At 33.9% G+C, this 25,720-nt stretch overlaps 2 protein-coding genes and 1 long non-coding RNA gene across 6 annotated transcripts; 2 read left to right on the top strand and 1 right to left on the bottom strand.

Moving 5' to 3' along the window:
* Positions 1–9,366: 9,366 nt before the first annotated feature.
* LOC112326598 (uncharacterized) lies at positions 9,367–12,475 on the bottom strand. 3 transcript variants are annotated; one of them, XR_008058440.1, is made up of 4 exons: positions 11,849–12,475; positions 11,247–11,318; positions 11,003–11,042; positions 9,367–10,622 (listed from the first exon to the last, which is right to left on the bottom strand). It is a non-coding gene; the product is annotated as an uncharacterized LOC112326598 (long non-coding RNA). The 3 variants fall into 3 exon arrangements; XR_008058439.1 differs by lacking the exon at positions 9,367–10,622 and having other exon boundaries at positions 10,754–11,042; positions 11,247–11,313; positions 11,849–12,459; XR_008058438.1 differs by lacking the exon at positions 9,367–10,622 and having other exon boundaries at positions 10,754–11,042; positions 11,849–12,456.
* Positions 12,476–12,481: 6 nt separating this feature from the next.
* Positions 12,482–15,396, top strand: LOC7460430 (tlg2p-like protein a). 2 transcript variants are annotated; one of them, XR_002980293.2, is made up of 8 exons: positions 12,482–13,028; positions 13,092–13,368; positions 13,452–13,541; positions 13,773–13,850; positions 14,217–14,294; positions 14,373–14,438; positions 14,521–14,782; positions 14,872–15,396. XR_002980293.2 is itself a non-coding variant. In XM_002301457.3 (8 exons), exons 1-8 carry the CDS (start codon positions 12,835–12,837, stop codon positions 14,977–14,979), a joined length of 972 nt encoding a protein of 323 aa, XP_002301493.2. In that variant the 5' UTR covers positions 12,482–12,834; the 3' UTR covers positions 14,980–15,396. The 2 variants fall into 2 exon arrangements, 1 of the variants encoding a protein (XP_002301493.2); XM_002301457.3 differs by having other exon boundaries at positions 14,521–14,601.
* A 5,227-nt stretch (positions 15,397–20,623) lies between these two features.
* On the top strand, positions 20,624–24,820 carry LOC7478856 (cellulose synthase-like protein D5). The gene is made up of 3 exons (XM_002301458.3): positions 20,624–21,732; positions 22,008–22,812; positions 22,901–24,820. The coding sequence occupies exons 1-3, from the start codon at positions 20,807–20,809 to the stop codon at positions 24,665–24,667; spliced, it is 3,498 nt and encodes a 1,165-aa protein (XP_002301494.3). The 5' UTR covers positions 20,624–20,806; the 3' UTR covers positions 24,668–24,820.
* The last annotated feature ends 900 nt before the right edge of the window (positions 24,821–25,720 follow it).

Here is a 25,720-nt window from a genome sequence, read left to right as displayed (position 1 = left end):
AACAAGATAACTATTTATTGAAAAATTACAAATTAGAGAGAAAATCTTATGAATCATGATGAATATTTTCAGGAGATTAATTTAAAATTTGGAGAAGATAAAGTAATAAAATAGTATGCGAAATATTAACTAACGATAAATCATAAAAAATTCCCGATCAGGAAAAAATAATGATTTGAAGGAGAAAATTTTGTAAATTGGGTGAGATTATATGTAAAATAGAAGGAAATGTCAAGTAACTCAACGCATGACCTTTTGTGTTCGGTATAAACCCCGCGTCCAATCGTGTTATTGGGACTGAAAGTGGTAAGAAACTCTGAGGAAAGTTTTATGATAATTATGAATAAGAATCTTCAAAGAATTAGTCTAAGACCCACAATGATTTAAGTAAATTATATGTTATGTGAAATTTAGATTTTGGCATGAAATTACCTACTGTCTAGTTTTATGATATTGAGTGTATCTTCAAATTCGACCATTGGATTGGGTTGAGATTTTATATGGGGTCTTATAACATATTGTTTTACCTTAGGCTTCACTTTTGCCTCTCTTTAAAATCATTTGAGAAATCCTTCTAAAATTATTAGATTGAAGCTTGTAAATAGGCCTGCGAGGAGTGAAACACATTTAGGTCGAAATTAAAAAGCTTAGTTAGAGGAGAGGAGTTTGAGAGACAAGTATGGGTGATGAAGAGGAAGAGCAATTGAAGAAGAAATTGGAAAGAACTCTTCAAATTAAACTTGAAACTGTTGATAAAAGTGTTCTTTAGTTTTCTTCTTTGATTTCATATTTAGTAAAGGATAATTAAAAAACTTCCAATGTTGTAATTCTAGGATTCTTGAAAATTTATAAAAAAATGAAAGTTTCTTTGAATAGATAGGTTAAGATGTTAATAAAAAGGCTTAATCCAAATAAATGATGGAAGAAAAGTGAAAAAGTTGAGAAGAAAATCTTACCTACAAGGCTAGCCGATTTTGATCTAAGAGGAAGGGTGGAAACTCTAGGTTAGAATTGGTAATATTATGTTTTGAACAAGTCATGTGAAAGAGAAATGGTGATTAAAATGTTTGTTGTTATTTATTTTTTTGACCCCATAAAAAAAAATTAAGGAAAAAAGAAAAAAATATATAGAAAAAATCCAAAAATACAAGAGGATACACATGAAGAAAGCTCAAAAGATTGCCCAAGTTGGCGGTAAATGACCAAAATGACAAGCGAAAAGTTGAAAGACCAAAATATACAATATTGACAAAATTGACGGTCCAATTTTAATTGACAAAAGACCTATTTGGAGAAAATATTTGTATTTGGGGTAAAGAAATACAAATTTGGATAAGTAAGGACTCAATGAGTATTTTGGAAGGCTTAATTATTTTTATTAAGGACTTAATTGCAAGGAAAATCAATTTTTTGGAGTCAATTTAGGTTAAATCGGAAGAAATTAAAGTTTAGAAATTGAAATTAGACTTTGGAAAGTTTAATTGGTCAAATCATGAGTTTAATTGTGAAAACATTAAATTTTATAGCCAATTAAGGGTTTGATTGAAGAAATTCAAAGTCAAATACCAAATCGTAACAGGCGCGAGACTTTAACGGTTGAAATTGACCAAATCAAGGTGCAAATTGAAGAAAATTAAAAGTTTGATGGTCAATTAAGGGTTTAAATGCATAAATTAGAAACCAGGGACCAAGATGAAAATGATGCTAAACTCCGGGGTTGATGATTGAGTTTGGAAGGAGTAAAATTGCATGAAATTAAGAGTTTGTGAAGCAATTACAAGTGCGCAATCAAAAGCAATTGAAAGAATAAAGACTAAAATGAAATCTGTCAAATTCAAAATTAAAAACTCTAATTTCTAAGGATTTAATTTAGACGACGTGTCATTCAACAATTGTTCATCTCCTTCCTTAGTAGTTTTGGATGATTGGGTTGACACCTTTCAAGAGCTCGTTGCGGAGTTCTAAACCTCCAAATGGCACAAGTTTTTTCACAAATGGAAGAAGAACATCCCTTCTACAACCCTATTTTTATGAAATTGGACATTTACATCCCAATTCTTCTATAGAAGTCTCTAATATTTTGTCCCTAATCAGCCATCACTACAATTTCAGATTCGCAAAACCAGCCTAGTATAAGAGCTTCTAGCTGTTAGCTGTTAGAACTTTTTCAGTTTGATCAAAGAGCTGAGATTTGATTAATTTTTAAGGAAATCCACCAAAAAACATAGAAAAAAAACCCTATAAGTACCCCTTGAAATCAAAGAAAGAAGAGGAAGAAAAACATAGAGAAAAACGTGAGTAAAGACCCTCTATAAAAACCCTATTGTGAAGGTTCAAAAGCTTAACACAGAAAGTCAAGCAAACTTTGGAAAGAATAGAAAGTGAAAGGGAAAGAAAGAAGGAAAATATAAGGGAAGTAGTAGCCTATAGCTAGCAAGCTTGGAGAAGGTATAATCCTGTTAAATCTCAAGAATGGAGTTCATGTGGCCTGCCCATTCATGCTGTTTTCAATGTATGATGACATTTTTTAATTTTTTAGCATTATTTTATGTTTTAACATTTTTTATAGATTGATGAATGAAAATGTTGTTTTCTTTGCTTAATGTTGTTTTATTTGAAGCATGCTCCTAAAGAAGAAAATTCCCAAAACATTCTGGCCAGAATCAGTTAACTGGGCAATACTTGTGTTGAATAAAAACCTAAATTTTGTTGTTAAGAATCAAACTCCAAAAGAAGCCTGGAGTGGAGTTAAGCCATCAGTGGAGTATTTAAGGTTTTTGGGTGTGTCTCTCATGTGCGTGTACCTAATAGCAAAAGTAAAAGACTAGATAATAAAAGTTTAAGTTGCATCTTCCTTAGAGTCAATAAGGAATCTACATCATAAGGAACATAAGGAAGCAATCATAGCTAATTTGGAATGGGAAGATAATGAAAAAGGAGCAATCATAATTGCTAAAAATAAAGAAGGTGCCGCTAAAAATGAAAAAGAAGGTGATGCTGAAAATGAAGAAAAAGAAGAAGATGCTACTGACTTGAACAATAACACAGGAGGAAAACTAGGTGAAAAAAATTCTCCTAATTTAAATGGAGAAAGAAATAAAAGATACTAGTTTTGGATGAAAGATTGTGGAATAGGGGAAGGTGTCTCTGAAGATGATGACAACGTGGCTTATTTTGTCATGTTTGTGGTGAATGATCTAGTCTAATTCGAAGAAGCAATGAAAAATAAAAAAATAGAGATAAGTCATGGATTCAGAAACAAAGGCAATAGAAAAGAATGATACTTAAGAATTTAAGGAGTTGTTTGTAGAATGTAAGAAAATTAGAGTGAAGTGGGTATATAAAACAAAATTTAATGAAAATAAAGAAGTAGACAAGTACAAGGCAAGGCTCGTAGAAAAAGGCTATTCTCAGCAATATAGGATATATTTTATAGAGGTGTTTGCAACTATGGCATGATTGGATACGATCCATCTAATAATAGCACTTGCAGCTAAAAAACAATGGACAATTTACCAATTGGACGTGAAATCAATATTTTTGCATGAAGAGCTTAACGAGGAAGTGTTTGTTGAGCAACCTCAAGGTTATATGCATAAGGGTAAGAAACAACAATTTTATAGGCTTAAAAAGGCTTTATACGAACTTAAGCAAGCTTCACAAGTTTAGTATAGTCGTATAGAGGCTTATTTCATGATAGAAGGCTTTGAAAAATATCTTTATGAACATACCTTATTCACATAGACAACAAAGGAAGGTAAAATTCTAATTGTGAGCATGTATGTTGATGATCTCATTTTTACTGGAAATGATGAATCTATGTTTGCTGAATTTAAGAGTTCAATTATGCTTGAGTTTGACATGACTGATCTTGGAAAGATGAGATATTATCTTGGTATAAAAATTATGCAAAGATCTGATGGGATATTCATTAGCAAAAAAAAATAAAATGCTTTGAAGGTTCTAGAGAGATTTGGAATGAGTAAAAGCAATCTAGTTCTTAATCTCATTGTCTCAAGTTGTGAATTGTTAAAGATGAAGATAGAGTCAAAATGGACAACATTTTATACAAACAAGTTGTAGGAAGTCTCATGTACTTGACTCCTACTCAACCAGACTTGATGTTTGTGATAAGTCTTATTAGAAGGTATATGAGTAGTCCTACTAAGTTTTATATGCAGACAACAAAGAGAGTCCTAAGATCTCTAAGAGGAATAATCAATTTTGGGATGTTCTACAAAAAAAAAAAGAAGGAATTGAGACTTACTGGTTTACATAGACATTGATTATGCAAGAGACCAAGATGACAAGAAAAACACTTCAGGTTATGTTTTCTTATTAAGTTCAAGGGCAATATCGTCGTCATTAATGAAGTAGTTAATTGTAACTCTATCTATCACATAGGAAAAATTCATTGCTGCCAGCCTCTTGCGTATGTAAGGTAGAATGGTTAAGAAGGATTTTGGAGATGTTTGGTAAAAAAGAAAAATATGTCTACAATTGTTCATCGTGATAGTAACTCGCCTTTAAACTTGCGAAGAATTCAGTAATGTATGGACACAATAAGCATATAGACGTCTGTTTTCATTTTCTTCATAAGATTACAAAGGTAGGAACCATGGAGATGGTGCAATGCAACAATCAAGATCAAGTTGCAGATGTGATAACAAAACCTCTCAAGTTTGATGCATTCTTGAAATAACAATGTATGCTGGGTTATTGTCTAGAAGCATGTATAAATTGACTGCAAGCTACTTTCAATTTAAAGGAAGAATTGCTGGGCTTTGGTTAGAATTGTAGGTGGTTTGTTATTGCTCGTTTCAATAAATTCTTATTATTTAAAGAGTATCTGCTTGTTTTGACTTGATCTTTAGCTTGTTTCCACATAATTAGGTTTGTTAAAACATGGGTTGTTTTTCTGCTTTATTGTTAATCTTTGTAAAGCTATTTTATATAGTTAGAATTGTAGGTGGTTGTTATTGCTTGTTTCAATAAATTCTTATTGTTTAAAGAGTATCTGCTTGTTTTGACTTGATCTTTAGCTTGTTACAACATAATTAGGTTTGTTAAAACGTGGGTTGTTTTTCTGCTTTGATGTTAATCTTTGTAAAGCTAATTTATATAGTTATTTGCTTTATTATTTAATAGATGTTGAACTTTTTTAAAATATTTATGATCTGTTTAAGTTCTTGTTTCCAACAAATATATGAGAGGATATTGTAACAATGTTTTTTTATATTTTAAATTCATCTTATGTTTAATTAGTCCCCCATGCTTAAAAGAAAATAAAAAAAAGGAACATCATTAAAATTAATAAGAAATCTAAAAGATGAGGGTTTTTGGCTTTGTAACATGTGAGAGGATTTGTTTTGAATTGTAATAGTGTTTTTTATTTTTTTTACTTTAAGCATTATTATTTTTTATTTCAAATTCAATCTTGCACATCGTGTTATCTTAGAATTGAGATTTAAAATTTATTTCGATTTGTTTTCTATATAATTATCACGATATCAAAAAAACTTTTTGATATTAGATTGATGCTCGATTTTGCAAAAAAAAAAAAAAATGATTTTAGTGATCGGAAAAAAACTTCAAAGAAAAAATTTGAGAATGAGGCAAAGAATGATTTTTTTAAAGCTGCTGATTGTCCAACACTTTTTTTACTTCTTTTTTTCATTGAGAGTTTGACAAATTTTGTTTTTGGTCCTTGTTGTTTGCCACTTTTTTTATATCTAAAACTTCATTTTGTTCATTTTTTAGATTCTGTGTTTGGAAAGGAGAGAGAAACTTGCTAGAAAATGATGAGGGAAAGAGAAAGTGTCGGTTGGGCACATTTTAGTGATAAAAAAATCATTCTTGGTGTCAACATGTTTTATTTGACGAGAAGTGTTTTATAAAGATATATTTTACCCTTCATCTTGTTGGACAAAGCACATCGTGTTTGAGAGAGAAATTGTTTCGGTTTAATTTTGTATTTTTCGATCAATTTGGGTGTGTTTTGAGAAGATAAGTTGGTTGGTTGATATGAAAAGAATATTTATTAGGTGTTTTTAGATGAAAAAAGGTTAAGAATAATTTTTCAGGTAAAAAAAACCCCAGCTTGATTTTTCAACCACCTCAATGGTAGTTAAAAACTAATCAAGCAAGCAACATCTCATCTGTTTTTTTTTTTTTCCAAAAAATAAGGTCATCCATCCTTTTTGGCGATATAAGAAATATAAATATAAGGTCATGCATGGGGACCTAGCCTTGTAAGCCCTTACTCATGACTTTTTATTTTAATGCATCAGGTGCACTTGACCACATAGGCCTAGGTGTTTAACCTTTTTTTAACTTTAATTTTTTTTATTTAAAATTAAATTAATTAAAATGGAGTGATCAAATATATGAGTGAAATGCCTTACCTAGTGGATATTCAATTAAAATTAAGATTAACTAGAATAAATAAATAAAAAAGTTTTTATTATTTTTAAATAAAATTTCATATAATTTTTACTTGGTTTTCTAATAAGATTGTAATATATTTTTTTTTTAATATTAGTAGGTGTTCATTTTGTTCAACCCTACATAATAATTGTTTTCCTTAAATTTTATTCAATTGCTTATCTTTGTGTATCTATTTTTTTATTATCATTAATTAAATAAAGAATTGATTTAAGAAAACAAAGTTATTAAAGTCATTCGGGTTCATAACTCGTGTTATGAGATCAAATATAGTAATCTACATCTATCTTTAATTTTTTAGTTTAGTTTATGGTTAACATTAACAATTTATTGATATATATGATTCTTAATTTAATTAAAAATATGCATTGGTTTTCTGATTTATAATTAAAAATTTTCTTGATTTAAAAAACATATCGGAAACGATCACACTTTTTTTTGTGAAAAAGGTTTTTGATCGGAAAAACGCTAATCAAACCAGTAATAAAACTGACTAATACATCCGTCTGTGCTATGTTGTGGGTCAGACTATTCTTTTTATAAACTTAAAAAAAATGTCAATAACATGAAGATTTTTTTGGCAATATCATTAAATCCGATCAAACAGTTTGATCTTGAAACCTGCCAACCTGATTCCTAACCTAGTGAATTATTTAATTTAATATGTTCAAATACAACTTGGATGACCGGTTAAAACATGACTTAAAAAACTTTAAGATAATTTTCTTAATATTAAGACGATGCTAGATTGGATCAACCTCAATCATCCTACGACCTAGGTGACTTCAATGAGTTTAATAACTTTTTTTTTGTAAATTATTTTTATTTAATTTTATGATAAAATTAGATACTTGTAAAATCGAGCACCAATCCTAAAAAAATATTTATTTGAGATTGTGATAACCCTATAAAAAATATAAAAAGGATAAACCATGAATTCCATTTCCCAATCAAATCAATCCAATATTGAAGAAGAATGGAATAAAAAAAATTGGAAAAATTAAAGGACCAAAAACTAAAAAAAAAAAATACGAGATTTGATAGGTAAACCCGCTAAACTCGTGAATCAGGTAATCCGGATCAAAACATTAAACTTACAAACCGAGTAATGGACTCCACTGAAATTAATAACTTATTTTTTTCTAAACTATATGATAACAACAATAAATAATTATAAAATCAAACGTCAAACCAATACTGAAACTTTTTTTAGGACTATAATAATCTCATAGAAAATAAAACGATACTAATCATGAAACTCAATTCTCAATTAGCCCAATATCAAAGGATAAAATTAAAAAAAATAAAAAAAATAAAAAAAAAAGAAAAATTAAACTCGCTAACTCCGTTAACATGCCCATGAACTTTCTAAAATTTAATAATATTTTTTATTTCAGAAACTATTTTTTTAACTATATGATAAAAAGAAAAATAAATGATCATATAATTGAATTCAATTAGTAAAAAGAAAAACCAACACTAAACTTTCGAATCAGGACAACTAGGGTTACTTCATCAAACTTGCAAACTAGATCATTGACTCTACAAAGTTTAATACTCTAGTTTTTTTTAAATCATTTTTTATTTAACTAAGCTTTTTAAAATACATACCATACCACGATGCAAAGATATTTTTTTATATCATAATAACCATATAAAAAACAAATTAAAATAAATTATAAGCTTTAAATCCCTATACACACATCATATAAAAACTAAATTAAAAAAATCAATAAAAAAGGTCAAAATACAAAACAAAACCAAAAAAAACGATATGAATTACTATTACAAAGTGCAAAAAAGGTAAAGAAAAACAATATTTTCCCCGTACATTTTATCTTGAATCTTTGCCGTGGGAAACTACAGGCTGCGTGGAGGTAGCACATGGGAGCAATATTGTGGTTTATCTTGACGAAAACCAAATGGTTTCAGTACATGAACAACAGAAGATGAAATAAAATAAAAGTAGAGTAAAGAGATGTTAAAAATAGTATAGATAGAGTCGTAAACAACAACAAAAGTGCAAACAAAGCGATAGGCCGTAAGGCACTTAAAGGGCAGTGTTGTTAGCTAATTATGTCAAAATTGCAGAGGTAGCAGTTATCTTCTTGTTGCAGAAATCAAAATCGCCAGTTTTCCTGCGATGGAGAAACAATGAATTTAATTATGATAAACAGAGAACGGATGTGTGAGAGATGTGTAATGTGGGCATGTGTAGCTAAACATAGCATGGAAGAATGACTTGTTAGGATAAAACATAAAAAGTTTCTCATCATCTGATCCTTCATTTAATTTCTTTTTCTTTGGGCGTATTGAATGGTCTCAATTAAAAGCTGTCGGTTTCTTTGTGCTCTGTTGCAGCTGCAATTCAAGTTGTGAGAATTGTGCGAGCAATTGAGAATTAGATAATATCTCGAAGTTTCATGCTATCGCTGTCGAGAATTAGATTAATTCTTTTGGAAAAAATCAGAACAGTAAGGATGCAGTGGATTAAGAAGAGAAAGAAGCACAACAAACCTATGAAACCCTCAAAAAGAAGTGTGCGGATGACAATTTGGGGCATAACCTGCCAAAGTTTTGTAGGTGAAAGAATAGTATGAGAAATCAGGTGGTTGCAGCTCCGCAAGTCTGCTGACAAAATGTAAGAAAGAAAAAAGCAATTAACGGGACATAGAAGGAGATGACATGGAAGTCAGCAAGCAAGGCAGATAAGAGCTGGTAAAAAAAAGAAGAAAGGGAGAGTAAATCTTACAGAACAATCTAAAAAACCCTACAGCCTAGCTGGATGCACAGAAAAAACAAAGGAAAAATTTCTGAAGCACTGATATAAATGTAAGTGGATGGCTATAAAAAAATGTGTGGATTCTGCCGCAACAATGAGAGTTGTTGTCATGGGAAGAAGCCAATGCAAGTGTTTCTCGGTTAACCAAAGGCTTGCTGACTTCCATAAAAAAATAGCACAACCTGCCGCAACAAGTTTTTTTTGTTATCCAAAGGCTTGCTGAAAACCAAAAAGCGACCAATTACATGCCTTCCAAATAATAATAAAAAAGGCAATGAATGCAGAACATTCTCTATGCAGAGATGTCGAGCGAGTGGAAGTCACTGCATTCCTAAGGGTTTCAATGATTGCAGAAAAAGGTAAGACTCCACTGGAGAAATGGGAGTTTGTTGGGGTTTCACTTGGACATACATCCAGTCTATCTAACACTATTCTTTCTTTCTTTTCCACTGCAAGTCCCTTCTTTCTGGCATGCGAACATGTGGGTATGTCAAGAAGGCTATTTATAGCAATGTGCGTAGGGGGAAGAGGCCAGCCAGCCTATGTTTAATCTTCACTTTCTAGAGCTATGTGAAGTCATCTCACAGCCCATCCATTGTCTCCATGTTCTAACAATGCACAACATATCCAATATCTGCATAGAGAGCATGTTCCTGTTATAGCATCCATTGTAAGTTTTCAGACCTTTTATAAGTAGTTAATTTAATAAGGGTGGGAGCAGTAGTTTCTAACGACATTCCCACCATTCTTAGTGCACAATAGTTGAATAGGTCGACGCGCCTCTCTCTTGTTATATTTCTCTGCAAAGATATCTTATATTCTCTTTACCTAAAAGAAGAGCAAGAAGTATTACTGAAAGCCTAATTTATTCTATTAAGATCTCAGGAAATATAAACACTACTAATGCTGAATTTTCAGAAAAACCATGCCAAGCCTAATTATTACGGATTAATCTCCTGTGCATTCTAGCTTTTTTCAAGTGTGTGAGATTCACTGGTTTTCTTAGTCCTTTATATTGCTTGAAGATCCAGATTTAGTCCCCAAACAATAAAATCTTTGTAATTTGACCCAATATCTCATGGCCAATTTGGGAAACATTTCAATTCATCTTTCATTGCCCCTTGATTACTTTGACTGACAATTCTTTTTAATGTTATTATTTTCATTTTTTCTCCAACCTGTGAAGCCACAAACATCCAATAATAAACTTTAGGAGATTGTTACTTCTAGTATTCCCTAAATTACTAAAAGTTTATAATTTTCAATATGCATGCATGTACTCTGAACTAAAATTTAATGGAAACCTAGGCAAGGAAAGTGTTGTTTGCATTATCCTTCCTGCTACACGTACCACACTGTCATCCTTTGTGCTACACGTACCACACTGTCATCCTTTCTGCATCAACAGACAGCAGATGCTATGACATAAAAAATGCTTCATACTCGAATAGTTGCAATAATTCATGGAGCCCAGTTGCAACACTTTTCAGCAAATGTTTAAGAATGGCATTAACTTTCATGCACGTGTTTGAACAGCCAAAAATTTCAAGAAATAAGACTACATAGATGTTTGCCTAGCTGAATTCCTGCTTACTTGAATGTAATTGAGAAATCATGGGGCAAATAGAACTAAATAGACTGGTTAAAAAGTGGAAGCCAAATTGAAAAAACATCCAGTCAGGGAGCTGACAATGCAAGGGGAATAAAAAAGGGAAAGAGCTGTGAACAAAAAAAGAAGCCTAAGCAAACATGGAGAGGAAAGGAGAAGCCCTGCACCTCAAGCCTCAACAGACAACAAACAAATGGTGGTGGCTCCCTGTAACAAAAAAAAAATAATAATAAATAAATCAAGAGAGCATCATAACAGATGAATCAGTAGAGGCTAAAAGCAGCTGTCGAAGCCGAGGCTAAATAGACTGGTTAAAAACTGGAAGCCAAAGTGCAAGAACACCCAGCCAGGGAGCTGACAATACAAGGGGATCAAAAAGGGAAAGAGCTGTAAAAAAAAGCCTTAGCTAACCTGAAGAGGGAAGGAGAAACCCTGCATCGCAAGCCTCAACAGACAACAAACAAATGGGGGTGGATCTCTGTACTAAAAAAAGAAAGTAAATTAATAGAGCATCATAACAGATGAATAAGTTGATGCTAACAACAGCAGTCAAAGCAGAGGATAAACTTGTGTCCAAGAGAAAAAAAAAAAAAAAACAACCGCAAGATCAAAGATTCAAAGTGCAGAAAACAAACCAAATCCAAAGCAGTCCAAAACAGCAAAAACAATGTAGCAGATAGAGTTTCTTTTTTTTTTCTAAGAGGAAGGAAAGAGGGGGGGAAAAGTGTATATACCCTCCCGCCAAACCAATGTCCTCTCAATTGTAATGGCACTCAGAGAAATCACAGTAACAATCAATGTCAGAAGCCCCTCAAACTTTGAGGCACAGAAAAACAACAAAAATCACATACCAAGGGCAATCAATCTAGAAAATAGGGACGAAAAAGTTGATACAACCTCCCGCAAACCAATGCCCTCTCAATTGTAATGGCACTCAGAGAAATCACAGTAACAATCAATGTCAGAAGCCCACTCAAACAAGGAGGCACAGAAAAACAACAGAACTCACGTACCAACGTCAATCAATCCAGAAAAAGGGACGAAAAAGTTGATATAACCTCCCGCAAACCAATGACTTCTCTCAATTGTAATGGTTCTCGGAGAAATCAAACGTCGAAGCTATGTCAAAAGCCACTCAAATAAGGAGGGACGTGAAATCCACAAAACCCACAAACCAATAGCAACGAAACCAGAGAGTAAGTAAAACCCAATTATAGTCAATTCCTAACAGAACCATAACAGGAAAAGGAGAAGAAAGAGATTTGGAAAGCTAACCAGGTCGTCAGACACCAACCGAATGTCACACCACAAACAAAATTGGCAATCCTCCCAATGCAACCCGGGACAGAAACACCCAGCCTCTAAAACGCCAAAGAGAAGAGAAAGGACATGTTAGCAAGTGTGCATTTAATGCTCTGTGACGACATGCCCACCCATCAAACAAAAGAGCCACATCGTAATAAAAGAAAGCCTGGGAGCAGCAGAGGAGTCTCAAACAAAAGAAGAAGAGCCAAGCCACGATCAACAGACGTCAACGAATCCTCCTCTCAAGCTTTGAAGCACCAAAGCCACTTCAATAAGAGGACGGCGCGCCTAGAAGCCTACATGCAAGTGGGAAAAAAAGTCATCAAACCTGAGCCTCACAGACCCCGCTTGTTCAGCAAGATGAAGAAAAAGCGCGCGAGAAGAACGTTCTGCTGATCGTGGGATTGGGAAAGCCCAAAGCCCGAAAAAACCGTTCCCCGAGGATTGGGATAGCCCAAAGCCCGCTCAAATATCAGCAGCCCGGTCGCGATCCAGAAAGGCGCAAAGTAGCGTAAGTTTTCTTTCAACCAAAGCTTCTGATTCGTTGAGAATGCAATTCAAAGCTCCTCAATATCCCACGAATTCCACTTTCTCATACTTTCCCACTCTCGTCAAATTCCAATAAAACCATTTCCTCACCCTTTACAAAAAGAATTTTCACATCTCCAACTTCTTTCAATTTTTCCGGCTATCGATGGCAACAAGAAACCGTACCGTAGTGTACAAGAAGCACAGAGATGAAGTCAAGAGCGTGCGTGCTCCTTTATCATCGTCGCTGCCCGGTTCTAGCGGTCCGGTTATCGAAATGGTTAGCGCTTCGTTTCTTCGCTCCCAACATTCCTCTTATACTCCACTGAGCACCGAAGATCCAGGTCCTTCCACTTCCAGGTAGCTCTCTCATCTCTTTCTAATAATTTGATTGTTTTCAATAAAATTTTGCTTTTGGTGCAGTGGTGATGCGTTTACGATTGGTCTGCCGCTGGCGTGGGTGGATGATTCTGAGGAAATATCGCTGAATATTCAAAGAATTCGAACCAAAATGGGTGAGTTAGTCAAGGCGCACGCGAAAGCTTTAATGCCAACATTTGGAGACGGAAAAGAAGATGAACGAGTGATTGAAGGTCTTACTCGAGAGATTACGGGTTTATTGAGAAATTCCGGGACTAGATTAAAGAAAATTTCTGCAAGTGAGTCTTTTGAGGACTCAAATGTAAGAAAGAATGTACAGGTATATGGTTTTAACTGTCAATGAGTCTTTCTGGTGGTGGCTTTTCGGGGAGGATTGTAATTAATGTTGGGTTTGTTTTTCAGCGGGCGCTTGCAACAGAACTTCAGAACTTGTCGATGGATCTCCGTAGAAAACAATCCATGTATCTAAAACGTCTGCAGCAGCAAAAAGAGGTCTGGAATACACTTGGTAGTATGGAAACTGTTGTGTAAAATTGGCCATGGCTTTCTCACTTTGTTATCTTATACCGCTCGTATGCTATGCTACTGTTGGATGAGGTTGCTGTTGATGTCATTACTGTGAAGTGGTGATACGCAGCTACTTGATCATGTTGAATTGTCTTGCAGAATCACTTGTTCATTGCGTCCTCTGTAATTTTATTATTATTTTATTTTCTGGTGCAGGGACATGACGGGGTTGATTTAGAGATGAGCCTGAATGCGAACAAGTTTAGATCGGAAGATGATGGATTTAGTGACGTGGTATGCTGTTTTTTCTTTATTGGGCTACATTTGCTATAAGCGACTTGGTTACTTGCATAGTATACTTACAGAATGTCATTTAATTATCCTTTCATATATGGAAACCGAGGGATGCAAGTCATTTAGAAAAACAGCATGTGAAGTATTTGGAGATTGAGCGTATTCATTCACTTGATCTCCCCTCCTCCTTTCCCTTTCTCCTCTTTCAGGAGTTTGTGGTTGTGGGTAATTCCGAACGTGTAGCTTTCTAATTAGATAATTTTGGCAATTGAATCATGGTTTTCTCAACTTCTTGTGTTCTGTACCAGTAATGCTTGTTCAACCAGTCCTGTGCAGTGCTTGAAGAGTAATGTTTGATAAATGTAGGGTTTTAATGAGGGTCAGATGCTTAAGCTAAAGAAGAGTGAGCAATTTACTGTTGACAGGGAAAGCGAGATCAAACAGGTATTTACACGTGCCTAATTGGTCATTTGAGAGTCAGTTTCCAATTCCCATTTCAATTGACCTAGGATTTGTTTGTAGGTCACAGAATCAGTGCATGAGCTTGCTCAAATCATGAAAGACCTATCGGTTCTGGTGATAGATCAGGTTTGAGCCACATCTTATATCATGTCATGGAGGTGGATTTATCTATGATGGGTTCTAATCAAATCAATACGTTCTCAAGCAGGGCACAATTGTTGATCGGATAGACTATAATATTCATAATGTTGCGTCAACAGTAGAGGAGGGCTTTAAACAGTTGCAGAAGGTCCAATTCTCTCTTTCTCTCCGACTTGCAGAAGCTGGGATGATAACATATTCACATGTGTGCATACACGCTACCACCCACGGCACAGCACATCCATCTTTCTAGAACAGAGTTTCTAATTTTGTGAAATTCAACATGTTCTTTCTGTTGCTAATACCATCCATACACTGATCAATTCTATGTAAGGAAAGTCTATTTTGATGCATAATTTGCTACTAAATTTTCATCTCTTTTCAACTATGATTCATTTTGGTTATCCTGGTTTTGCAGGCAGAGAGAAATCAGAAGAAAGGAGGAATGGTGATGTGTGCAACAGTACTTGTTATAATGTGCTTCATAATGCTGACCCTCTTGATCCTCAAGGAGTCGCTGTTGTGATCAAATTATGTTGTCATTTGACACCTTGAGCCTGTTGTGCATAGCTCTCGAATTCAATGAAAAACAAACTGACTGATAGGTTTTAACCCACTTGGATTGTGGAGATTAAATGGTTCGAGATCACATTTTACCATGCCGGTAGCTGAGCATCCCTCCCCTTCATCATTTGATTGGTGGGCTCGTCCAGCTTCTGTTCTTTATTGCAAGTGTCTACAGACTACCGCCCTCATTTCGACATGGAGATGCTTTTTTGTGTACATGTGAGCAGGCATAGAAGCCAAGGGTATATGATGGTTGAACTAATACTAACCAAAAGTTACTGCACGAATTTGTTAGCATAGCATCCTTTCCGTTCATGCTTATTTTGTATATAATGTTTTTTTTTAATCTAAACGCTTTTATTTATTTTAAGTAGAAGGTGTTTTTTTTAACCAAGAATGGATGGATTTTTCTTTATAAATACATCATGGAGATAAAAATTATTTATATAAATATATTAAAGGAAAAAAAATAAAACATAAATTACAACAATTTCTCTGAAAGATGATCATTTTAAAAATAAATACTATTATTAAAAAGTGTGTACTAAACAATTTAAAAAATAAAATAAAAGAGGGTGTCATTTAAATTTCATTTGTTTTATTGACAATTTATTTATCAAAATATTATTTGTCGAACCAAAAAATTATAAGAATCATAAAAGAAAATTTTAATTAAAAAATAATATTATATTAAAAATAATATATTCTAAGTTTTTGAAGTCTATTTTCAATGCAAGCATTTAATGATAGAAAGATTTGCAGAGAATAAGCCAGAACATTAAACTTAAGAAGAAAAACAAAGACAATCAAGGTTAGAAAAAAAATTGCTCCATAATTTTATTAAAAAATAATATTGAAAAAAGAATTCTTTTAAAATATATTAAAAAAAACTTATTTAAAAGCTTTGAAAATAGAAAAAGAAAAAATTCTAAAAAAAAAAAAGAGGCTAGGCAACTAGAGTGATTCACATTGCCTTTTAAAAGATAAGGGTGTTACGACAAGTTTCTTTATCCTCCTTGCACTAGGGACTGACATAATAACATTGATGGAGATAAAAAAAAATGGCATGTATGGCACGTGTTAGCCGTGCTAGCCATTTAAGTTAAGCTTAAACGACTAGTCTTTCTAGCCATTCAGGGTTGTCAAACAACTATAAATCATGGTCATTTGACCTCAAATGACTAGAATTCAAGTATTTTAGGACTTTAGCTATCTAAATATTATCTTCACATACATCTTTATGTATTTTTCAGGTTTTCTAGAAGTTGCATACACAAATTTTTCATGTACATAACTTTTTATATGCATCATTTTCTATGTTAATGGCATGACCCATCACAAACATTTTTAATATATAATACAACAATCAACTCGTCACCAATAACAAGCATGATGCAATGATATTTTTCTTCTCCATAAAGCAAGTTTAAAGACCGGAAGTATAAATACCCTAATCATAGGTAATATCCTAACTCTTGTACTTTACACATAATAGACCTAGCCACACAATTTCATACATGATCATCAATCATCCAATAATTCCATAAACCACCATGAACAACCTAATAATTCTAAGAACCGCAATCAATCGCCAACAATATCATGAACTACCAGCAACCGTTAAAAAACTCTTAGAACCACAAACAATTACCAAACAATTCCTAGAACCATAAATAATCTCTTTATTCGTCGAACATACTATTTCTTTTACATTCTCCTACTATTTTTCCATTTACTGTATATATTTTACTCCTTTAATATCTTACTAACTTAAGCATAGGAGTGCTCCCTGTACCAACAAGAAAGCTCATGGACTAGCCCAAGATCACGGCCCTAAAAATCCTATATCCAATCTAAAGTATTTTAGAACTTTATTAGTGACATTGTCTATGAAAAATTGAATAAAATCTAATTCATTTTTTTCATCAAAAGTTCTTTTCATGGCTGATAAAATTATCACACCATGAAAAACACAAATTGAAACGACCGAGAAAGCGATCAAAACACAATCAAGGGGATCAGCTTGACCATGTTAAGCCTCAAATCTAATAAAACACCTCAAATGAAAGACTCCACAAATATATTTCATCAATCACATATCTTATTTCAAATACAATTTTTCAACAAATAAATCATAATCAATAACCTACAATAACAACCTTTAATAAAATAATATTACCAAACTCATATATGATATTATATTATTAATTTCCCTACTAATACATAACCAATCTCACCATGCGCATAACTCACCACACCATGTACATACCCATCACATGGTTTGTATAATAATCAGATATATGCAAACACTCATATTTAATAAATACTTATAAAAAACATTTATATCAATTATTCACAATCATTTAATGAATTTCAAAATAAAAGTACAGATATAAATTTATAATACTTCTAAGATATATTTATAGTAATCATAAGTGGTGCTTCTAAAATAAATAAACAAAATTAAGCACAACATTGAATCCATTCCAAATCCAAATGGAAGCAAATGAAACTTGATAATCCACAATTAATAAATTTGAATACATGTTGGGACCTAACTGAAATCTATCTTTTACCATCAGTGATCAAATTGTAATTTTTCTAAAATTTAGGGGTTAAATTGTAAATTTACAAACATTAAAGAATTAAACTGAAAAATATCATAAATTAATTACCAAAATAAAATTATTCATCTTTAACCACATAATCAATTTTTTGCATGATTTCAAAATATATTTCAATGGTCAAATTGTATTTTTTTCCCTAACTTTAAAGACTAAATTGTAATTTTCACAAATCAATGACCAAAATAAAATTTGATCATCTTCGACCTTTAAAAAAATATATCCGGATTTTCAAGCAAGGTTATTACAATTTTTTTTAACCCTTCTTACATATCAATTAAACAAATCAATCCCAAACCATAATTCCTAATAAAATCACCTAAAATCAATTAATTCAATCACACTGATATCAATATATCAATCAAACTTAAAAACATATAATTCAAATCTTCGTCAACCTTGATAAATTCAAAATTACACTTACAATAAAAATCATACATATCAAAATTTAATTCTTACCTTAACAAGTTATTGAAATCCATCATCCATATAAAAAATCATTTTTTAATTGGAACTTACATATAACTGAAAGAAAGGGAAATAAAAAATATAAAAAATTGGTGAGAGGTAAGAGAGAGAAGGGATAAACCTAGTCTCGCTAGGGCTTGGCCCAAGCATATTGGTTTTCAGTAAAAATCACTTGGACATGCCATGCAATAGGATCTTAACCACCTAGACTTGTCAATATTTTCAATTTTTTTCTTGGTTTCATCATCAACAAAGCAATTTCAAATAAAAATATGTAAAATAATCAAACTAAAATATTGTTTTCTAATGAAAAGAAAAGAAAAGAAAATTAATAATGTTATTTATAATTACTAAAATCGCATTTACAATTGTAAGTTTTATGATTAAAAAATCCAACGTTTATGTATAAGATTATAATTTAAGTTGTTAAAATCATAACATATAATTATTAAAATCCTTTTAAAAATAGTAAAGATTTTGATGCAAAGAGCTCTAAATGACTTTTTTTTTTGCTTAAGATCCTAATGCAATTGGGATTTAACTTGTGAAAATAGTAACATGGAATCTAAGTAGCATTATTCATGATTACTAAAAACCATTTAAAATTTAAAATTTTACGATTCAAAGAACCCTGAATGATTTTGTTTATTTGGTGTTTAATTTTTTATTTGTATGTGATTTTAATCTTAGAGGTATTGTTTGGTAATTATCACTTTTTTTTTTGGATAAAGTAGATTTTGTTTATTTGGTGTTTAATTTATGTGTTTTGGATAAATGGATTTAATAATTGACATTTATTAGTACTATAGTAACTAAGAAGATACTAAATATTTCTAATGCCTTAACAATTTCATTTTATTTTCTAAAATGGATTAATCAAACATGCTTAATGAAAGATTTTATCAAACAAAGCATAAAAGAGGTTTTCCACTTTCCTGTTATAAGGTAAGAACTCCACATAAACATATGTAATGTAGGGGTGAAAAAAAAAACTAAAAAACCGATTAAACTGAGAAAACAAAAAAAAAAGTCGAAAAAACCAAACCATGAAAAAAACCGATTAAAATTTTGAAAAAACTAACCGGTTCGGTTTCAATTTTACAAGCCTGAAACCAAAAAACCCGAACCGAACCCAATCCGGAAAAAAAACCGAGCCAAACCAGAAAAACAGAGCCAAACCAGTTTGAACCGGTTTTTGTCCTAAAACAATCGAACCGAATTGAACCAAAACCGGTCGGTTTGAACCGGTTTCGGTTTTTTTTTTAAATAATTTTAGTTTCATTACTTTTTTTTAATAAAAACCGAACTGAACCGAAAATGATCACCCCTAATATAATGAATGAGAAATGATGGATTGTGGATTTAAAAAAAAAATAAGTGATTGGTAAATATGAAAAGATTATTTATCCCATCAACTTGTTTAATTTTTTTATACATGTTGCATTACTCCAGAATATATTTCCAAAAAAAGAAAAATGAAGTATTGAAATTATTCTCTTAAATTTAAATACCAACCTAAAAATATATTTTGATAATTCTTTGGATAAATGTTGCATGGGAATCTCAATCACAGTAAATATAATTTAAGGATGAGTTTTCAAAACCTATTACGACTTTGTTTATTTTTTGCAGCAGGAATATTATTTAAAAAATATATATTTTTTAATATTTTTAGATCATTTTGATATTAAAAATAAATTAAAATAAAAAAAATATTATTATTTTAAAAAATAATTATTGCCACAATACCAAACACAATAAAAAAAATTTTAATTGTCAATTCTAATCTAAAAACTCTCTTTTATCCCCTAATTATTTTTTTTATGGTTTCTTTTTTGGTGATTTATTAGAGCATCTCCAATACAGCAGTTAAAATAAAAGATAAAATGAAAAAACTATACTTTTACCTTTTATTTTTAGTTTTAACCATTCCAATGCTAAATTGTCTATTCTTATTTTGAAAAGCTATTTCTATATTTCTTTGTAGAGAAGCTAAAAATAAATGACATGACATGTATATGTTGGTTATTATTATTATTTTTTTTGTTTTGTATTAATAATATCATGATTATATTATATAAAAATAACTAAATTAGTTATATAATTATATTAAAATTAGTTTAACATGAAATATATTAAAATATAATTGGTTTTTTAAATAATTTTTTACTACTAGAATGTACATAAATTAAAAAACTATATTTATACTATTTAAACAATTATTTTATCCATTTGACTCTTCTTTAATATAGTTACCATTGGAGATGCGATTATATCCAAAGATGGAGAAGCCTTGTAGTAGATCATGGAAGCAGAAAAATCCAGAGCGGGAAAAGCACATTGGCCCTGAGCCTTTTGATTTTCTTCCCGACATTGACCACATGACAATGTCGCGTCACTAACCCGACCGTTTTATTTAAACACTGTCCGTCAGATCACATTCCATGTACAGTTCAGATTAATCGACCGTTGTGGTTATTAAACCCCAACCCTCTTACCTCCTTTACTTCCTTTTGGTTCTCTCTCTTTCTCTCTTTCTTTCCAAACACCGCAACCATCATCTGGGTTCTCGTCATTTTATATTTCTTTTACTTTCCAAAGAAACAAGATTCATTTTCCTTTTTCCGGCATTTGAATCCTCCACTCGTGAGAGAGAAACCAAAAAAAAAAAAAAAAACCTCAACAACAAAGAAAATGGTGAAAAGGGCTGGTTCTCCATGTTCATCTCCAGTGACCATAACTGTCTCATCAGGATGCAAAGGAGGAGGAAGTAGAAGCATGGGCTTAACAAGTCCAGTACCAAGAACTTCCATTTCAAACAACCCAAACTCCCCTCTTAGCAACAATAGAAATAGAACATCTAGTGGAGGCAGATACTGTTCAACGTCCAGAGACGATGCCACGGAGGAAAACAATTCAGAGTTCGTCTCGTACACTGTCCATATACCGCCCACTCCAGATCACCAGATCTTTTCAGCCTCACAGTCAAGCCTAGCTGAAGACATAAAAAATGCTAGCAAACCTGATAGGAGTTTCATTTCTGGTACTATTTTCACTGGTGGGTTCAATTCTGTTACACGTGGGCATGTTATTGATTGCTCGGTAGAAAACAACGAGTCCCTGAAATCTGGGCTTGTTTGTGGCATGAAAGGTTGTGACGAAAAAGCAATTAAGGGAAAATGTGAGTGTGGGTTCAAGATTTGTAGAGATTGTTATTTAGACTGTGTGGGGTCTAATGGAGGAGGTCATTGTTCTGGTTGCAAGGAACCATACAAGGATGTTGATGATGAGGGGGAGGATGACGATGACGATGATTATGCTTATGATGAAGCTAAAAGTGAAGCAGACGATCAGGCACTGCCGTTGCCTAAATTGGATAAGAGGCTTTCACTTGTGAAGTCGTTTAAGGCCCAGAATCATCCACCTGATTTTGATCATACCAGGTGGTTGTTTGAGACGAAGGGGACTTATGGTTATGGAAATGCTGTGTGGCCTAAAGATGGGTATGGTGTTGGGTCAGGTGGTAATGGGTTTGAGCAACCTCCAGAGTTTGGAGAGAGAAGTAGGAGGCCTTTGACCAGGAAGGTTAAGGTTTCCGCAGCAATCCTCAGCCCTTACAGGTAAACCCACAAACTATGATTTTGATTTTTTCTTCAAACTTGATATTAAAAGAATCTTATTTTCAAATTGAACAGGTGTTGTTATGACTTGAATGTATGATATTGATTACAAGTCTAGTTTTAAATTGGAAAGAAAGAAAAGTTTAATCATTGATGCTTACTTGCAACTCCAGATGATGAACGATCCAATTTTTTTAGTTAAATCAATAACAAGCCAATTGCATCACCTACTTTTGATTATTATCTAAAATCTGAAGTTATTTGTTACGATGCAGGCTACTCATCGTGATACGTCTTGTGGCTCTTGGGCTTTTCCTTGCATGGAGAATCCGACACCCTAATCGTGAAGCTATGTGGTTATGGGGGATGTCCATAACTTGTGAGGTATGGTTTGCACTGTCGTGGATTCTTGATCAGCTCCCTAAGCTCTGCCCTGTACACAGAGTGACTGACCTCTCTGTGCTGAAAGAGCGGTTTGAATCCCCCAATCTTCGAAACCCGAAAGGTCGATCAGACCTCCCAGGCACTGATGTATTTGTTTCCACGGCAGACCCTGAAAAGGAACCTCCTTTGGTCACCGCAAACACCATCCTTTCAATACTTGCGGTTGATTATCCAGTGGAAAAGGTAGCTTGTTACTTATCGGATGATGGTGGATCCCTCTTGACGTTTGAAGCTCTGGCTGAGACAGCCAACTTTGCAAGAATTTGGGTACCTTTCTGTAGGAAACACAATTTAGAACCCAGGAACCCTGAGGCCTATTTCGGGCAGAAGCGTGATTTTCTCAAGAACAAAGTGAGACTTGATTTTGTTAGAGAGAGGAGAAGAGTAAAGCGAGAATATGATGAATTTAAGGTGAGGATCAATTCACTGCCTGAATCAATTAGGAGAAGATCAGATGCATATAATGCCCATGAAGAGCTTCGAGCTAGGAAAAAACAGATGGAAATGGGGGGAAATCCATCAGAAACTGTGAAGGTGCCCAAGGCTACCTGGATGTCAGATGGTTCTCATTGGCCGGGGACTTGGGCTTCTGGAGAAGCAGACCACTCAAGAGGAGACCATGCTGGAATAATCCAGGTAATTCTCTTGCTTTTGACTTTGTAAACTTTCTAGAGAAAGAGATGTTGAATAGAGAGTCATTCTACATTTCTGTTTTCTTTTTCAGGCTATGCTAGCTCCACCAAATGCAGAACCTGTTTTTGGTGTAGAAGCAGATGGTGAGAGCTTGATTGACACCACAGAAATTGATATTAGATTACCAATGCTGGTCTATGTGTCTCGCGAAAAAAGGCCAGGCTATGATCACAATAAGAAAGCGGGGGCAATGAATGCTCTAGTTAGAACCAGTGCAATCATGTCAAATGGTCCCTTCATTCTGAATCTGGATTGTGATCACTACATCTCTAACTCTCTGGCTTTGAGAGAAGGGATGTGCTTTATGCTTGATAGGGGTGGTGATAGGATCTGTTATGTTCAGTTCCCACAAAGGTTTGATGGGATTGATCCAAGTGATCGGTATGCAAACCACAATACAATATTCTTTGATGTAAGCATGAGAGCTCTTGATGGGCTACAGGGTCCGATGTATGTTGGGACAGGCTGTATTTTCCGCAGAACAGCTCTTTATGGGTTTAGTCCTCCTAGAACCACAGAGCACCATGGGTGGTTTGGTAGGAGGAAAATCAAATTGTTCTTGAGGAAACCCAAGGCAGCAAAGAAGCAAGAGGATGAGATAGCTTTGCCAATCAATGGGGATCACGGCGATATTGATGATGTAGATATTGAGTCTTTGCTTCTTCTACCTATAAGGTTTGGGAACTCTACTTCTCTAGCTGCATCTATCCCAGTTGCAGAATACCAGGGAAGGCTGCTTCAAGATTTGCAAGGAAAAGGTAACCACGGAAGACCAGCCGGTTCCCTTGCGGTGCCTCGTGAGCCTTTAGATGCTGCAACTGTTGCAGAGGCAATCAGTGTCATCTCTTGTTTCTACGAGGATAAAACTGAGTGGGGAAAGAGAGTAGGATGGATATATGGTTCGGTGACAGAAGATGTGGTGACTGGTTATCGTATGCACAACAGAGGATGGAGGTCTGTCTATTGTGTAACCAAAAGGGATGCATTTCGAGGAACAGCGCCAATTAATCTAACAGACAGGCTTCACCAAGTCCTTCGATGGGCAACAGGCTCAGTGGAAATCTTCTTTTCACGGAACAATGCACTATTCGCTACTCGCCGGATGAAATTCTTACAAAGGGTTGCATATTTCAACTGCGGAATGTACCCATTCACATCCATGTTTCTCATAGTTTATTGCGTCCTACCTGCAATCTCTCTTTTTTCCGGCCAGTTCATAGTCCAATCACTCAGTGTGACCTTTCTAGTTCTCTTGTTGGTGATCACTATCACCCTATGCTTGCTTGCAATTCTAGAAATCAAATGGTCAGGAATCACACTTAATGATTGGTGGCGAAATGAACAGTTTTGGTTGATTGGGGGGACAAGTGCCCATCCTGCAGCAGTTTTACAAGGACTACTGAAGGTTATAGCAGGAGTTGACATCTCATTCACTTTGACATCTAAATCTGCCACGCCTGAAGATGGAGATGATGGATTTGCTGACTTGTATGTGGTTAAGTGGAGCTTCTTAATGGTCCCTCCTATTACAATAATGATTCTGAACCTGATTGCAATTGCAGTAGGAGTTGCCAGAACTATGTACAGCCCATTTCCACAGTGGAGCACGCTCCTTGGAGGAGTGTTCTTCAGCTTCTGGGTTCTGTCCCATCTTTACCCCTTTGCCAAAGGCTTGATGGGAAGGAGGGGAAGGGTCCCAACCATTGTCTATGTGTGGTCTGGACTACTCTCCATCATCATTTCTTTGCTGTGGGTGTACATAAGTCCTCCTAATGTAGTTTCATTACTGGCTACATGAAGTTTCATTTCCTTCGATGAAGTTTCTCCACTTCATCTTTGTAGCAGTGTTTAGCTTTTGTGTATGCAGATGAAGATTCTCTACTTCCATCTTTGTAGCCGTGTTTAGCTTTTTGTTCATTTTAATTCAATTGATTTGGACCTCTTGTTTCCATCGCTTTCTTATGCAACGAATATATTAGTTCCTAGATAATTTGCGACATGTTTCTGAAATTTGTAATGTCAGAAAAGTCTTCAACTGAGGAAATCTAACTTTGAACAGGCTAGTATTTGTTTTACCTGCCTTCAAATCCAGCCCGTCGTTTAGGGTTTCAAGCAGGCCTTTTAGTCTCTGAATTAGAATTAAACAAATCAAGTCTGAAGCTGCCATCACCCCAGGTTCTTGCAAAATTCTCCGGTTTTCATCTATAGGAACATATTGAAAGTTCTCCGAGATTTGGCACTTCTGTGTGCGTCTGCCAGCCTCGGTTGGATCATAACCTGAAAGCAGATAGCTCCATTTCAGCAAGTCTATTTTGTTGCTGTGAGAATAGCTGAAAGCCAAAAGCGTTTTGGCAATGTCCCTTGAGCATGGTGTTCTGTTAACGAAGTTGTTCTAAATCTAGTTTAAGCTCTGTCACGTCTCTTCATCGGTCACATCTGCGTTTGTAGGTGGTGTTTCCTTTGAATTTTAAATACATTTTCATAGTTGAATCCGCACTGCAGAATAATACAATTCATGAACTTCTTATCACAAAACCTTTGGCATCTTATTCTAGAAATGAAACATATCACAACTGTCTCTACAATTTCATAGGTAATCCAAGTCCTCCCTCTCTTACTCTGGTGTGAATTTCGCATCCTATGTGTTTCCAATTATTGATGCCTCACAAAATCAATGAACATTACAGGAGTGAGTCCAAGTTGAAAGAAGCTGCTACTTCTGCTACCACTCATGGTTAGAGAATCAAAATCCTGAACTTGTCCATCCCTGCCTTGCATCTTTGTAAACATGCAAGTTCTTCACATGCCACAGATAATTGTTTTGGCCTCAAAATAAATATGACTGTTTGGC

Source organism: Populus trichocarpa, chromosome 2, assembly GCF_000002775.5.
Source record: "Populus trichocarpa isolate Nisqually-1 chromosome 2, P.trichocarpa_v4.1, whole genome shotgun sequence".
In the NCBI taxonomy this organism is placed as follows: domain Eukaryota; kingdom Viridiplantae; phylum Streptophyta; class Magnoliopsida; order Malpighiales; family Salicaceae; genus Populus; species Populus trichocarpa.
Note: the sequence above shows the minus strand (reverse complement) of the source record. Positions and strands in the feature narration are given on the sequence as shown.

Bases quoted from the DNA above. Each gene is read 5' to 3' on its own strand.
- LOC7460430 (XM_002301457.3), top strand. From the start codon at position 12,835: ATGGCAACAAGAAACCGTACCGTAGTGTACAAGAAGCACAGAGATGAA. The intron at 14,295-14,372 runs GTATTTACACGT...ATTTGTTTGTAG, and splicing joins GGGAAAGCGAGATCAAACAG to GTCACAGAATCAGTGCATGA. The intron at 14,439-14,520 runs GTTTGAGCCACA...GTTCTCAAGCAG, and splicing joins CGGTTCTGGTGATAGATCAG to GGCACAATTGTTGATCGGAT.
- LOC7478856 (XM_002301458.3), top strand. From the start codon at position 20,807: ATGGTGAAAAGGGCTGGTTCTCCATGTTCATCTCCAGTGACCATAACT. The intron at 21,733-22,007 runs GTAAACCCACAA...GTTACGATGCAG, and splicing joins GCAATCCTCAGCCCTTACAG to GCTACTCATCGTGATACGTC. The intron at 22,813-22,900 runs GTAATTCTCTTG...TTTCTTTTTCAG, and splicing joins ACCATGCTGGAATAATCCAG to GCTATGCTAGCTCCACCAAA.